We start from the raw sequence: 14,841 nt of genomic DNA on the forward strand, positions 1-14,841 counted from the left end.
ACAGTAACGCAGAACTATTATTCAGGTATGTTTCAGATTAATAAACCTCAGTGTGCACCTGGATGAACATTGTCGTCCTTCAGTGTGTAACAACTTACTGAAGGTTCAACAAACGCTTTCTCATTCGCTGAGTGCTGTCACTGTTTAGATTTTGTTCAGGTTCTGCTGTCACACTAAACTGTACAGACTTGAGAAGATGGCAGAAAGTGAAGAAAACAGCTGAGGGAAAATATTAATGATGTTAAATCCTAAAATTAAAATCAGATTTTTCTATTAACTGGGCGTGCTTCCTTCCACTTTCAACACTTCTCTTTTCAGCAGAGGCGCACTGCGCTTTTACGCACGAGTTTAGAGGCACTGTGTCTCAGAGCAGAGTGCCATGCAGACCTTCAGTGCATGACGGTGTCTCAGGCACAAGTATCACTGCTGCTACAAGATGATCCTGCTGCTCGCTCTGCTTTCTGTTCTCTGGGGAAAACTGGGTCTGTGCCAGGAGGAGGATGGAGGCTTTACCTTTGATGGAAACATCCGCCAATTCGCCATGACCTCCAACACGGTTTACATCGCCACAGAGGAGAGGCTCTACCAGCTGAGCCACGACCTGACTCTGATCAACAGTCTGACCCAGAGGGGAATAATAAAGACCGGAAACCAGCAGGATGATGTGCAGTTTCACCGGGTTTCTGACACAGCTGAGGGGAACGCAACTTTCAGCATCAACGTGTTGTTGCCTTTTACAAGCAATGACTCTCTGATCAGCTGCGGTGTGACTGACGATGACTGCAGTTACTGCGAGGTTCTGGACCTGAAGAACATCTCCAACCTTCTGTACAGAGAACACATCCAGGTGGGACCTCTGAAAAGCAGCAGCAGGTCAGTCAGCTTTCTGGTGGATGTGAAGAAGAAAACTCAGACTGACACTTACATTCTGACCGCGATCCAACAAAACAGAGAAAAGCCCGAAAACAACAAGTGTGGTATCAATCAGAAGACTATCAACCTTCAAAATACAGATAACAAACAAGGTGGAGGTATATTTTCTATAACTGATAGAGCTTCAGGCACACCTCAGATCACAAGTAAAGGTGATGTGGAGTTTGTTGACGGGTTTCAGCTTAATTCAACCATCTATCTGTTCTCCAACGCGCTCTCAGCTCAAACAAACAGAGTCCGTCTCATTTGGCTCAAAGGCGAAAAAAGCAAAACTGATACACTCAAGTCTCTGCGGGGCGCAACTCTCAGTGTCTCTGACGGTGACAGCAGCAGACTCGTGGCCTCCTCGGTCATCCCGGGGGAGCAGCCGGTGCTTTGGAGCGGCGTGTTCAGTGTGGATGGAGGAGATACCGACACCAAGCTGATGGTGTTTGACATCAGCCCTGATTACAGCAGGAACACCGACAGAGATCCAGACTTCTACACCTCTGTGCCATCAGAAGTGACGGTGGGTCGCTGTATAACTTCTAAACATGTTCTGAATGGTTCCTGAATGTAGTTTCCATCTGTGCCTCCACATTTTCATGTGGACAATCATGAAAGCAAAATGTTCACAGAGAGGCAGATTACTTTATCACACAGTGTGGTCACAAAACTAGAAACATCAATCGATTCAGACTCAGTCTGCTACTTCACATAAACAGTTAATGTTAGGCTCAAACTTTCCCATAAAAAACACTTACATATATATATATATATATATATATATATATATATATACAGTGGGGCAAAAAAGTATTTAGTCAGCCACCGATTGTGCAAGTTCCCCCACTTAAAATGATGACAGAGGTCAGTAATTTGCACCAGAGGTACACTTCAACTGTGAGAGACAGAATGTGAAAAAAAAATCCATGAATCCACATGGTAGGATTTGTAAAGAATTTATTCGTAAATCAGGGTGGAAAATAAGTATTTGGTCACCTCAAACAAGGAAAATCTCTGGCTCTCACAGACCTGTAACGTCTTCTGGAAGAAGCTTTTCTGTCCCCCACTCGTTACCTGTATGAATGGCACCTGTTTGAACTCATCATCTGTATAAAAGACACCTGTCCACAGCCTCAAACAGTCAGACTCCAAACGCCGCCATGGCCAAGACCAAAGAGCTTTCGAAGGACACCAGGAAAAGTATTGTAGACCTGCACCAGACTGGGAAGAGTGAATCTACAATAGGCAAGCAGCTTGGTGTGAAAAAAATCAACTGTGGGAGCAATCATCAGAAAATGGAAGACATACAAGACCACTGATAATCTCCCTCGATCTGGGGCTCCACGCAAGATCTCATCCCGTGGGGTCAAAATGATCATGAGAACGGTGAGCAAAGATCCCAGAACCACACGGGGGGACCTGGTGAATGACCTGCAGAGAGCTGGGACCAAAGTAACAAAGGTCACCATCAGTAACACACTACAACGGCAGGGAATCAAATCCCGCAGTGCCAGACGTGTTCCGCTGCTGAAGCCAGTGCATGTCCAGGCCCGTCTGAAGTTTGCCAGAGAGCACATGGATGATACAGCAGAGGATTGGGAGAATGTCATGTGGTCAGATGAAACCAAAGTAGAACTTTTTGGTATAAACTCAACTCAACTCGGAAGAAGAATACTGAGTTGCATCCCAAGAACACCATACCTACTGTGAAGCATGGGGGTGGAAACATCATGCTATGGGGCTGTTTTTCTGCCAAGGGGACAGGACGACTGATCCGTGTTAAGGACAGAATGAATGGGGCCATGTATCGTGAGATTTTGAGCCAAAACCTCCTTCCATCAGTGAGAACTTTGAAGATGAAACGAGGCTGGGTCTTCCAACATGACAATGATCCAAAACACACCGCCCGGGCAACAAAGGAGTGGCTCCGTAAGAAGCATTTGAAAGTCCTGGAGTGGCCTAGCCAGTCTCCAGACCTCAACTCCCGCCCCATATAGTGGCGGGAGTTGAAAGTCCGTGTTGCTCGGCGACAGCCCCAAAACATCACTGCTCTCGAGAAGATCTGCATGGAGGAATGGGCCAAAATACCAGCTACTGTGTGTGCAAACCTGGTAAAGACCTATAGTAAACGTTTGACCTCTGTTATTGCCAACAAAGGTTATGTTACAAAGTATTGAGTTGTATTTTTGTTATTGACCAAATACTTATTTTCCACCCTGATTTACGAATAAATTCTTTACAAATCCTACCATGTGGATTCATGGATTTTTTTTTTTTTTTCACAATCTGTCTTTCACAGTTGAAGTGTACCTCTGGTGCAAATTACTGACCTCTGTCATCATTTTAGGTGGGGGAACTTGCACAATCGGTGGCTGACTAAATACTTTTTTGCCCCACTGTATATACATATATATATATATATATATATATATATATACACACACACACACAAAATCAAAGAAATTCTAAAGTTTTACTGAAGACACAAGAAAAAGGAGTCTGAATTATTTAAGCTGCTGGTATGTCTGCTGGTGCATGTGACAGACAAACTGAGTTTCACTGAATGATGTTTGACTTCATCACTATTTGAATATGTAGTTGAGAGCAGGGGTGTAGCACTGAACTCTGGGGCCTAAACATATGTGGGACCTTTTTCTGATCATCATCAGAAAAAGTTCTAATCTTAACATATCTACAATATCAGATTTGATGATCAGTGTGTTTGTTTCTCAGCCAAAGATCCTAAAACCTAAGGCAGTCCTCTTCAGGCACAGCTACATGACCTCTGTGCTGGCAGTGAGGCAGAGAGGCTGGATGGTTTTCTTCATTGGGACAGGAGACGGCCAGCTCATTAAGGTGTGTATGAAATGAAACATCTAAAGTACTTAGTTTACCAGCCTGATTTTAAGATGCCATTTCATCATCCTGAAATGCACTGGCTTCCTCACATGAAACAAACATGAAAGATAGTTCTGTCACCAAAATATATTTGTTGAATTAGCATCTATTCATAAAATCACGAACAACCGTTGACCCAAGATAAATAAAAACCAAAACTTTTTAAGAGGCAAATTATTCATGATTTTTTAGCTTGCTTATTTGAACTAGTCTCATTTTATTTCATTGTTGAAGTCTGCTGCAAACTGCAGTCACTTGTGGTCCCTGTAGCTTCTTTGTGTGCTCTTAGTCTCACTGTGAGTTCATCTGTTCACACACTGCAAGGTTTTGTTTGTGGAGTGGAGAAATGAGAGCTGTGACCCTGAAAGCTCAAAAAGCTTCAAGTATTTTATCTAATATGACGAGAGCAAGAGATAGAGAAACAAGCTGAGAGGGATGTTGTCATGGTTTGATTTTTTTCGGTCATATCGACTCTTTGATCACAGTTTGTGATTAAGTCGGAAAGTTTGTTTTACAGATAAGAAATACCGACTGTTTCACAACATATACAGCAGATATCAGCATGACACTGAATCCAAGCAGCACAAACACATAAGAGCTTCTTATGAATGAGGGAAAACTTAAAATAAACAGCCTTTCATTTGGAAGATAGTGGTCAGAGAAAAATAAGCAATTGAAATGTTCATTAAACATAAAAACGTGAATTCTTATTTTCACAAATTCTTGTTGTCAGCTGTCTGTGGACAGGAACTATCACGCTGCCTGTCCCACGGTGCTCTACAGGACAAGTGATGATCGCAAAGTGTTTCCCAAATTACATCTGGATCCAGTGGGTCATAAACATGTGTATGTGCCATTTAGAAACCAGGTACTTAAATTATTTACTGATTATCTTAATGTCACATGTACCTGTGCTGCATTTTAAAGTGTTTGTTGTTCTAGATAAGGCGAGTTCCTGTGTCAAAGTGCAGCTCGTACACAAGTGTGCAGGAGTGTTGGTCTGCACAGGATCCATACTGTGGTTGGTGTGGCTCTAAAAGCAGGTGAGAGAAACAACATGCAGCTGATGTCTCCAAACTATTCTGAACTTGGTGATCATTTCTCCTTCTTCTCCTAGCTGCACATTTGAAGATGACTGCACAGATTCAGACTGGCTGTCCATTCCTGATGAGTCCCAGCACAAAATGATTTCCCACAAAGTTGAAAAGGACACAAACGGACAGGTACAGCTTACAAACACAGTCGGGACTGCAATCATTTGTGGCTTTCAGGTATTTCTCACACATGTTCTTCATTTTCAGATTTTACTAAAAATCCACACACACTTGACTGTGGGCCAGGAAGTGTCGTCCAACTTTACCTGTCAGTTCACTGCAAGGTCCAGCTCGATTTGTGCTTTGAATAACCCTCCTCCACAGTTCCCACAATGCACCTGCATCCTGTCTGATCGTACACTTCCTGCTGATGGTCAGTGAGTTTTCATAAATAATCCAACGAATGAAATACTTTGCAGTCAGACCTGCTTACTGATCTGCAACACTTCCCAAAAAGCAAAATAGAAACATTACAGAGCTGACTCTGACAGATGAAATATTCTTTACTAGTTGACAAATCTGAGCTGTTCGTTATTACAAACTGTTGCAACTCATTAAACATATATGTCTAAAAATTAGCAATTGAAGGCTATGACACTGATCGTGTTTTTTTTATTTATTTATTTTATTTAACAGGTCTGCATGTCACAGTGAAATTTAGACTTGGTTCAACACAACTGTCAGAACAGCTGAGGTTGACTAACTGCTCTGACATCAGTGGACCACCAAGTTCAGTCTTGTAAGTCCAATCAATTATAAAGATTATGAAGATGGATCACTAATAACACAACATTATGTGTCATCACCAAGTAAAATGTATTACTACTGAGGAGTCTCTTTGTTTTATGTTGTATTTTTGGACATTATCGTTTTCTTGATGATTTCAACACTAATATGTAATTGTTTCTCTTCAGGTGTCAGCAGTGCATCAAAGCTGGTTGTGGATGGAACACAAACAGATGTTCCTGGGCCGATCAAACAGAGATCAATGTAATAATTCATGCCTTTAGTTTACCTAGTTCAGGTTTTTCCTCATTAACATATTTGTTTTAATTTTATTTCGCTGATACCATTCTACATGTTTAGGCTATTTTGATGTATCTTTTTTAAATCTACTTTTGGGAATAAGAAAGTCTATCTTATCATATAATTAAGTCTTCCACTTTAAGTTTATATTACTTTTGAGATTTTTCAATCATTATTAAGGGTGGGTTGGTCTAATGTTCAAATATCTATTGCTTCTCAAAAGCAGTAATATTATATGCAATAATATGTTAAGTGATTATGACAACTCACAAATACCAATTCAGTTGCTTGACAAAAATCGTGATTAAATTCTTTCCTTGTAAATAAGACAGAACTTCCATTCTCATCAGTCCTACATAGTTTCTTTAGACAATGACAGTAAACCTGCCATATTGATTCCCTCTGCTTCCTCCTGCAGGACAGCGTTTGCCAAAATGTGCAGTCTGGGAAGAACTTCTCTGTGAGTCTGAACCTCAGTCCTCAAACTCATTGTTCCTCTGACACCTTATTCGTGTTCAAAGCTTCCAACATCAGCTGATGGCCGTGGATTAAAGCTGATCATTTTTTGTCTTACTGTCAGATCCCAGAGATCTCCTCCATCACTCCCAGTGTGGTGTCTTTCTACGGTAGAAACCACGCAGTGCTGTCAGGTCGTAACCTCGATAATGTGACTGCAGTGAGGATGCAGGCCGATACTGACTGTACTCCAAAAGAGTGAGTCACTTTACACTAGTGATGTGTCACTCGCGAACGAAATGGCTCTTAGAGCCGGCTCTTTGACGTGAACAACGCGAGCCGGCTCCTTATTGCAAGCCGTGTTTTTTTGTTTATCCCTTCTCTCACCCTCTCTCTCTCACACCATCTCTCTCTCTCGCACTTTTTTTCCGCTTCACTCCGCACGCGAGCCTTGTGCTTTCCGCTGGGATGAGGGGGGAGGGGTGGTAGTTACACTCGCAGTAGCGCAGGAACAGACCGGGAGGGAAAGAGAGAAAGAGAGCCAGGGACAACAACGTCACATTAGAAAGGTATAGTAATCATCCACAACTATTTTCAGTTGTGGATGTTAAAGGGTTCAGAAAGTTTATTCATGCAGGCCTATATAACAAAGAATGTGCATCTTCTTTTTGTTTTCATATTTTAATTTATATTTAATGGTGTTATGGTTTGCAGTGTTTTGTGTTGTTTCATTTTAAATTTGTTTAAAAGGAAAAAGCTGAAAATTTAAATAGTTAAAAGTTGTACTGTGACTAGTTGATTTTTGTATTACATTTTATTTATTACATTTTATGTGGAGTGAATAAATAAAAGTATATTTACGGTGGCCCCTAGAGACAAAGCACGTACAAACTCCAAAACACGTAAAAACTCCAAAACAAAAGACAACAGAAGTGCTCCAGGATGCTAGGCGCAGTGTTGAGCTTTTGTTACCTAGTGGCTACACAAGCCAGCAATTAGGAACGACTGGATTTGGTGTGTGGTAGTAACAGGTAAATGAACATGTTTTTTTTTAATTATTTGAATATATATGAGTGCTTGTGTATAAATACACAAACAATACACATATGCTTTCATGCTTTCAATTATGTAATTTAAGTGATCTAGGTAGCTCTGTTTTGGAAGTTCAGTTAACGCTAGAAATGTGTTTTGGAGTTTGTACGTGTTTTGTCTCTAGGGGCCACCACATATATTTATATATAAACATATATAAATAAAGCCACTTTTTTTTTACATTAGTAATTCCTTTTGTGCATAATTTTATATTATTGTTAATAATAAATCAATTAAAGCAACAAAACAACCTGAAGAGCCGGTTCGGAGCCGAAAGAGCCGGCTCTTTTTAGTGAGCGGAGCCAAAAGAGCCAGTTCTCTAAAAAGAGCCGGAAATCCCATCACTACTTTACACACAACTAATGCACAACTGATAGTTTGTGCTTTGGATACAAAGCACACAGTAAAATCTAGAGATTATTCCAGGGAAACACCACTCATACTGAAATATAGATTAAATGTTTGAAGTAAAAACAGCACAAATGTTTTCTCAGCATTGTTCTCAGACAGACCAACTGAGAGTAAACCCTGAAACTAAAGCTCACTGTCCTATTTTAGGATTTAAGGAATTTAACGTAAATTATTTTCACTGTTTTGTTTTGGGGTTTCTTCTGTTTTAATTAATGATCTTCTTCTTCGGGCTTTTGAGGGTTTTTTCTTTTATCACAATAAAAGTAACTTTGAAAAAACTACAAAACACATACTTTGGTAGTTTAGACTGGCATTTAGTTATGTTGTTGAAAATTTTGATACTCAGCTTTTGTCTGTTTTCAGTTTATGAGTATCATGATAATGTCAGTGATTTTTTTTCTGTGTCTGTGTGTGTTCTGGTCAGATCTTCTGTTTGGGGCAACACTGGTTTCAGTCTGACGTTCCACATTCCCAGTTCAAATATCAAAGGCGTGGTCAACGTATGTCTTCTCCTCCCAGATGGTCATTGCCATGGCAAAGCTAAAATCACCTACAGCTCATTACCATCATGCACCAATATTACTCCAAGCAGCAGCTGGATCAGGTGCATTTTTTCTACTGAAACCTCCAAATAACACATTAAAGTTATGACGGATCTCTTTTAGATATACACTTTAAAACAACTTATAATGTTCAATAAGCAGAGATGTGAAACTGAACATGATATATTGAGATATAATTGGAACTCTAATACCCATCATGGTAGAAGAGAATCCCAGTTACGAGTTAGGACAGGACTCTCTGGAGTCCAGGTGTTAGTGGTGGTGAAGATGAAATTGGTGGTTTAGATGGGGCTCTGATTGTACACAATGAGATGGAGATGAGGAGGTGGCAGGATCCACAAATAAGAACCTATAAGGCTGAAATGATAGAGAGGGGGAGGCTGAATGGCTCGGAGCAGGTAGGCAAGAAAATAACAGAATGTGAAAGTGAAGGCAATGTAAAGAAATCGACTCACAGCAGAGCTGCCAGGAAAGCAGGCACATGAGTAATTACAGATCTTCCTTATTGAACATAGGCTTTATTTTTAAATACTAAGACTTTGGCTGATGTCACACTGTCTCCAAATCCACCAATGAACCAAAGGTACCATTAAATAAACATGACACAGTGATGAAGAAAGCTTTCTATCTGTTTAGGATTTTAGCCTTCTCCTTTACAAGCGTTTGTCGATGCAGCTCAGAGGTACAGAGGTACTGAGTACTCCACTGATGCTACAACACAGTTAAAGTGACACATGTAATGTGTTGTCATCAATAAATTAGCTAAAGCAACAGTAGTGAATCGTGACAAAATTTCAGCAGAACTATTTTTGAGTCAAGACCTGCTGCTTTGACAGTAACTTAAATCGTATTTTTGAGATTTATTCTAGGAAGCAGCAGAGAAACCGTTCTGGGTCATCTGATGGGGAAAGAGAGCCACTTCCCAAAAAAAGTCTTTTGCTATAAGGCTACTTCCACTTTTAGTTGCAACTGAAAAAGGAAATTCTGTCATCTCAGTTTCTTTTTTCACCTTAAAAAGGAACCCCATTTTATTTAAGAGTTTGTTTAAAGCACCAATCTTTACCTAGGCATTGGTTTCTTAATGGTATGTATTCAGCTTTATGCCAACATAAGTCAACTAAAACTGAGAGATTTTAAGATTGATACAGTTAAAGACAAACACAGACATTTTAAATGTTCTCTGGTGCTCTGTGTCCTGCAGTGGGAAGAGGAAGATCACACTCACTGGGTCCCATCTTAACTTTGTTGAAGGGGTCATGCACAGCCCCACAATGCACAGCCCCACAATGCAGGAGGTCAGACTTCCCAGGTACATCAGCTCTCAGGTACATTACACCTTCTATTACTGTTTAAGTTAACCAGCCATGTTATATCAAAAATTATAAATTACAGTGTGTCTGAATATGTGATGTTGCGTGCTGTTTTGGTCACGTCGTGTTGTCTTTTGTGTACATTTAATTTCATTGCAGAATCTCACCTATGATTCACCTGCAGCTCTGAGCATTTCTAGCAGTACTGTGTATTTGAAAGTAGCCAATGAAACCTTGACCTGCTCCAGAAAACTCTCGTACTATCCAGACCCTGAGTTTACCAGCTTCACAGCCACAAGGACAGGGAAAGATGTGCACATCACCATTCAGGTATTTTTAAATATACTTTTTTTTTTATCATACATATGTATGTGTGGCATCAGTTCATTGAAATGTAGCCTTTGTTTTTCTTCATTTAGAAAAAAACAGACAAGCTGGAGATGACGATAGATGAGTTATCAGTGTGGGGCGTTGAAGACAAGCCAAAAAATTGCACCATGGAAGCCAAAGAAACCAGTGACAACATTGACTCTTTCACCTGTGAGATTAAAAGCTCAACCAACCCTGAATTTCAACAATTATTGGTAAATATTTCTTTCATGTTAACCAAACCAAATAGTTGTGTGGAGATGTAATGTCAGTTTCATTCTGGCAGTAGAAACATTTCAGTATTTTAGTACAGTAAAATAGGAATTAAAATTGTACTGAGAATGTTTTCACATAGAATTCATTAGGTATACTTGTTAACCTGCTCGTAAATGCAACCCTCCTACCAATAATATCATGGTAAAGCTGAACAGCTGAAATTCAAGCTCAGTGTAACTCTGAATGTGACATGGTTGTTCAGGCTAGACAGGCTGGTCTGAGTATTTTATAAACTGCTGATCTACTAGGATTTTCCAACATCACTTTTAGGGTTTAGAGAAAATGGACTGGCAAAGAGAAAATATGCAGTGAGCTGAAGGTTGCTTGGTGGAAAATGCCATGTTGATGTTAGAGATCAGAGGGGAATGGCCAGAGTGTTGTTAGGAAGACAACAGTAGCTCAATAAAACACTCATTACAATGAAGTATGATGACGAGCATCTCTGAACCTTGAAGCAGTTGGGGTACAGCAGCAGAGCACCCCACTCCTATCAGCTAAGAACAGGAAACTGGGGCAACAGTTTGCACAGACTATTATGGTGGAATTTGCAGCAACTGGGTGATAATATCAGCTCAGTATTGACTCTGTGGGGAATGTTTCCAGCACCTTGTTTATATTATTTTTTTTATTGCATATAGTTCTGACAACAAACTGGAACCCAATATGGAACTTGCAAACTATAACTAATGCAATGTGTGGCAAAAAACAAAGAAAAATCCAGTATGTAAACATGCAAGGCCTTTTTCCCAGTATAGTATGCTGTATGTGATTTGTTTTTGTTTTTTTGTTTGTTTGTTTTGGGTTTTTTCATAGATAAAATACGGAGACAAATCTGTCACACTGGAAAATAAAGATAAATCTGGAGTTTCTTATTTTCCGATGCTGATCCTTGTCCTGCTGCTGATACCAGCCATTATTACTGGTAAGAACACAATTTAGAAGTGAATTTTAGTCCCTAACCAGCCTATAAAAGGATGTGCAGGTCAACTCTTTAACAACCATACCATTCTTTTGCATTGCGCTATAATCTTGTTGCAGTGGCGTTATTCTACCAAAGACAACAGCAGAGGCTCGCTGATGAGATGAACAAGTTTGTGGAAGACCTTGAGCTCAACATCAGGAATGACATCAGACAAGGTCAGTCACAAAATCTCACAGCATCACTTTGATGTACAATTTATACTGCTCGAAAATTAAAGAAAAGCTTTTAAAATGCATGTCAGTGCAAGGAAAAAAAATCATGCTGGATATCTATAATGATATGGACTGGATGATGTACAGTATTATGAATGTATGCAAGTATTCGTATTCTCCATTGTTTGATCAACTGAAACATAATGTCCCAGAGGTGTTCTGTTGGATTTCGGGCAGGCGTGTATAGGGGTTAGTCAATGGTATCAATTCCTTCATCCTCTGTGAGCTGCCTGCTCATGAGGCCAGACATTGTCATGTACCATGAGGAACCTAGGACCCACTGCCCCAGCACAGGTTGACAATGAGTCCAATGATTTCTTCCTAGTACCAAATGTTAGTCAGGGTGCCATTACCTTGGGGCGACTGTGGCTCAGGGGGTTGGGAAGCGTATCTGTAACCGGAAGGTCGCCGGTTGGATCCCCAGGCTCTCTGTCCTGGTCGTTGTGTCCTTGGGCAAGACACTTCACCTACCGCCTACTGGTGTTGGCCGGAGGGGCCGATGGCGTGATATGGCAGCCTCGCTTCTGTCAGTCTGCCCCAGGGCAGCTGTGGCTACAACTGTAGCTGCCTCCACCAGTGAGCGAATGTGAGAGAGAATGAATAGTGGCATTGTAAAGCACTTTGGGTGCCTTGAAAAGCGCTATATAAATGCAATCCATTATTATTGTTATTACCTAGCTAGTAGAGGTCTGTGTGCCCCTCTGTGGATGTGCCTCACAAGCACATAAGAAATATTTTGCACTGTCCGCTTCAGAAAGGTTTATCTGACAGAGGAAATAAATTTTCCACAGTTGTGCAACATTAAAAGGAAGTGAGGTCTATGTGAAGAGTCACCACAAAAACAAAGTTACCAGAAAAGTTACATTTGCAAAACCACATTCAAACTACTTGGGGCAGTTTTAGAAATAACCGCCGTGGACAGATGAAATATAATTAATTTAAATATGTCAGTTTGAGGTTCTGTATCAATAGATGAATGATTGTAAAAGGTCTGGACTGCAGTCGGGCCAATTCATCAACTAAAGTGAATTTTTATACCCTGAAGTCGTGCTGTTGTTATAGACCCAGTATGCAGTTTAGCATTGTCTTGTTGAAATGTTCAGGGAAGGCCTTACCTGACATAATCATGAATTACAGTAGTCCAGCCTAGAAGTAATAAATGTATGAACTGCAAGCATGAAACACGATGTTTCTAATGTTAGAGATGTTGTGCAAATTGAGAAGGTCTTACATTATATAATATTTGCACTGAAAGATATATCCTGGTTAAAACGGAGTCTAAGATTACTGTGTTACGGAAGGTAACCAGTATCTGGTTAGAGTACAACAACTTCAGTACTACTGTAGTTTTAAAAATGTCAATGGTCAGCATGATGGCATAGTCTAACAGCAAGAAGGTCCTTAGTATATCTAAATTTAAAAGCAGGAAATTAGAGGTCTTGCAGGTGTTTATGTCTTTAGCTCTTTATGTGGTTTAACTAATTGGTATCTGTCTGACATCACAGACAAATAAAGCTGATTATCATCTGCATAGCAATAAAAATGTATGCTATGCCTTCTAATAATACTGACTAGTAGAACTGGTCCTAACACAGAACTCTGTGGAACTCCTTAATTAACCTTAGTGTGTGAAGAAAATTCCTAGATTAGATATGATTCAAACCACTGCAGCGCAGCACATTTAATGCCTACAACATGGTCTAAACGCTGTTACAAAATATTGTGATCAAGAATATTAAACACTCCACTGAGGTCTAGCCGGACAAACATAGATATGACTCGACAACAAGATCATTTGTAATCTTCATTAATGTTGTTTCTGTCCTGTGAGTTCAGAATTCAGACTAAAAAAAATAAACCATTCCTCTTTTTGGATTGATTGATTATATCTAAGATCAAAATGTAAATTTATTGTTAGGACTTCTAGACATGGGATCTAATAGACACACTGACAGTTTGGAGGAAGTAATTATTGATGTCAACTCGGAAAAAAGGGAAAAATTAGCTAATATTTCTCTAACAACCTGCATCTTTTCTGTTGAATAAAATGTGGGCATCTGAAATATGCATATAATTGCATTCTGTTTTTATTTACATTTTAAACAGGTTTTTATTTTGGATATGTGTTTGTAGTTTGCAAGTTGTGAAATGACCCTACCCACACAGTGTACAGTTCTCATGGTTTCAGCTTTATTTTTAACCAAAAGCACTCTTTCTATTTCCGGCACAGTCTTGTAGCCCGGAACCAACTCTCTCCATGGTTTCCTCCACTACATGCTCCCTTCCCGCCAGTCTCCTCTGTCACTATAAAAGGAGACGGAGTCATTAGTCCCATCATAATCATGTGTCCCCTCTGACATCCAGCACCACCCCATGAGCTCACTATACCACATACACCACCAACGTTTTCTTGATTTTTACAATTCCTTTGCATGTAATCTTAAAATGTATACCTGGTTGCTTCGGTATTCATTTGCCCTGCAGTCCATAATGCAATAGGGATTTATGCTTCACCTGCCAGTATTGGCATTTAAAATACTTCTAAGAAATTAAGTAGCAGCTGTTAAAAAGTTTGCATTATTTATTTTTAGTTTTATACTCTGAAGTTTTCCTATTGTAATCTTTCAACATTATCTTCCAGGACACATTTGCATCTTGTTCTCTGCAAGTTCCAAATTATCGGAACTGCGTTTCATCGTATGTGATAAGTGCCTCAACTTTACCACATATTGGCCTGTATTTTACAGCTTCACTATCTTCAGGTTGCTTAGTGTCGCATACATAGAGTTCCTGTTTATGGTTTTTGTTATATAACACTAATAAGGCTGATGGTAAAACAGAATGACATTATAGGATGCAGTCATATGTGGCCATTTTTGTATTAATCAGTGAATTGCAACACTGCACTGACTTAGACATTTTCACTACCTCTTTTCTGTGACCTGCAAGAACTTGCCTGCTTCACAAGTTCACTTTTCACCTGATAACATAGACATTCATGCTTTGTACTTTGTGCACGTAGCCTGTGGTTTATCAAGTCAGCTTCACTGGAGTGTCTTCCACAGGTTTTGTGGAGTTGCAGACAGAAAACGCTGATCTACTGGAAAATGTTGGAACAATTCCTTTCCTGGATTTCAAGCACTTTGCCTCCAGAATCTTTTTTCCTGAGGTGAACGAAGCTCAAAAGAAACCAAATGCTGATACGTGACAAGCTTATTCTGTGAACTGTGAAAA

General features: G+C 39.9%; 1 protein-coding gene across 1 annotated transcript in view; it reads left to right on the top strand.

The window, feature by feature from the left end:
• The first annotated feature begins 331 nt into the window (after nt 1-331).
• The window catches only part of plxnc1 (plexin C1), a 33,823-nt gene continuing 19,313 nt past the window's right edge, over nt 332-14,841 (top strand). Inside the window, exons 1-17 of the mRNA XM_085386186.1 lie at nt 332-1,441; nt 3,652-3,774; nt 4,550-4,684; nt 4,759-4,859; nt 4,934-5,039; nt 5,118-5,283; nt 5,547-5,649; nt 5,825-5,900; nt 6,355-6,396; nt 6,517-6,650; nt 8,320-8,499; nt 9,660-9,783; nt 9,928-10,098; nt 10,188-10,352; nt 11,227-11,335; nt 11,452-11,550; nt 14,673-14,776. Coding sequence (XP_085242312.1) covers nt 437-1,441; nt 3,652-3,774; nt 4,550-4,684; nt 4,759-4,859; nt 4,934-5,039; nt 5,118-5,283; nt 5,547-5,649; nt 5,825-5,900; nt 6,355-6,396; nt 6,517-6,650; nt 8,320-8,499; nt 9,660-9,783; nt 9,928-10,098; nt 10,188-10,352; nt 11,227-11,335; nt 11,452-11,550; nt 14,673-14,776 — 2,943 coding nt within the window. The 5' untranslated portion in view covers nt 332-436. The remainder of the gene's footprint in view (nt 1,442-3,651; nt 3,775-4,549; nt 4,685-4,758; nt 4,860-4,933; nt 5,040-5,117; nt 5,284-5,546; nt 5,650-5,824; nt 5,901-6,354; nt 6,397-6,516; nt 6,651-8,319; nt 8,500-9,659; nt 9,784-9,927; nt 10,099-10,187; nt 10,353-11,226; nt 11,336-11,451; nt 11,551-14,672; nt 14,777-14,841) is intronic.

Source organism: Rhamphochromis longiceps, linkage group LG17 (assembly GCF_057381845.1).
Source record: "Rhamphochromis longiceps isolate RC_006_pf linkage group LG17, R_longiceps_female_GT1.1, whole genome shotgun sequence".
Classification (NCBI taxonomy): domain Eukaryota; kingdom Metazoa; phylum Chordata; class Actinopteri; order Cichliformes; family Cichlidae; genus Rhamphochromis; species Rhamphochromis longiceps.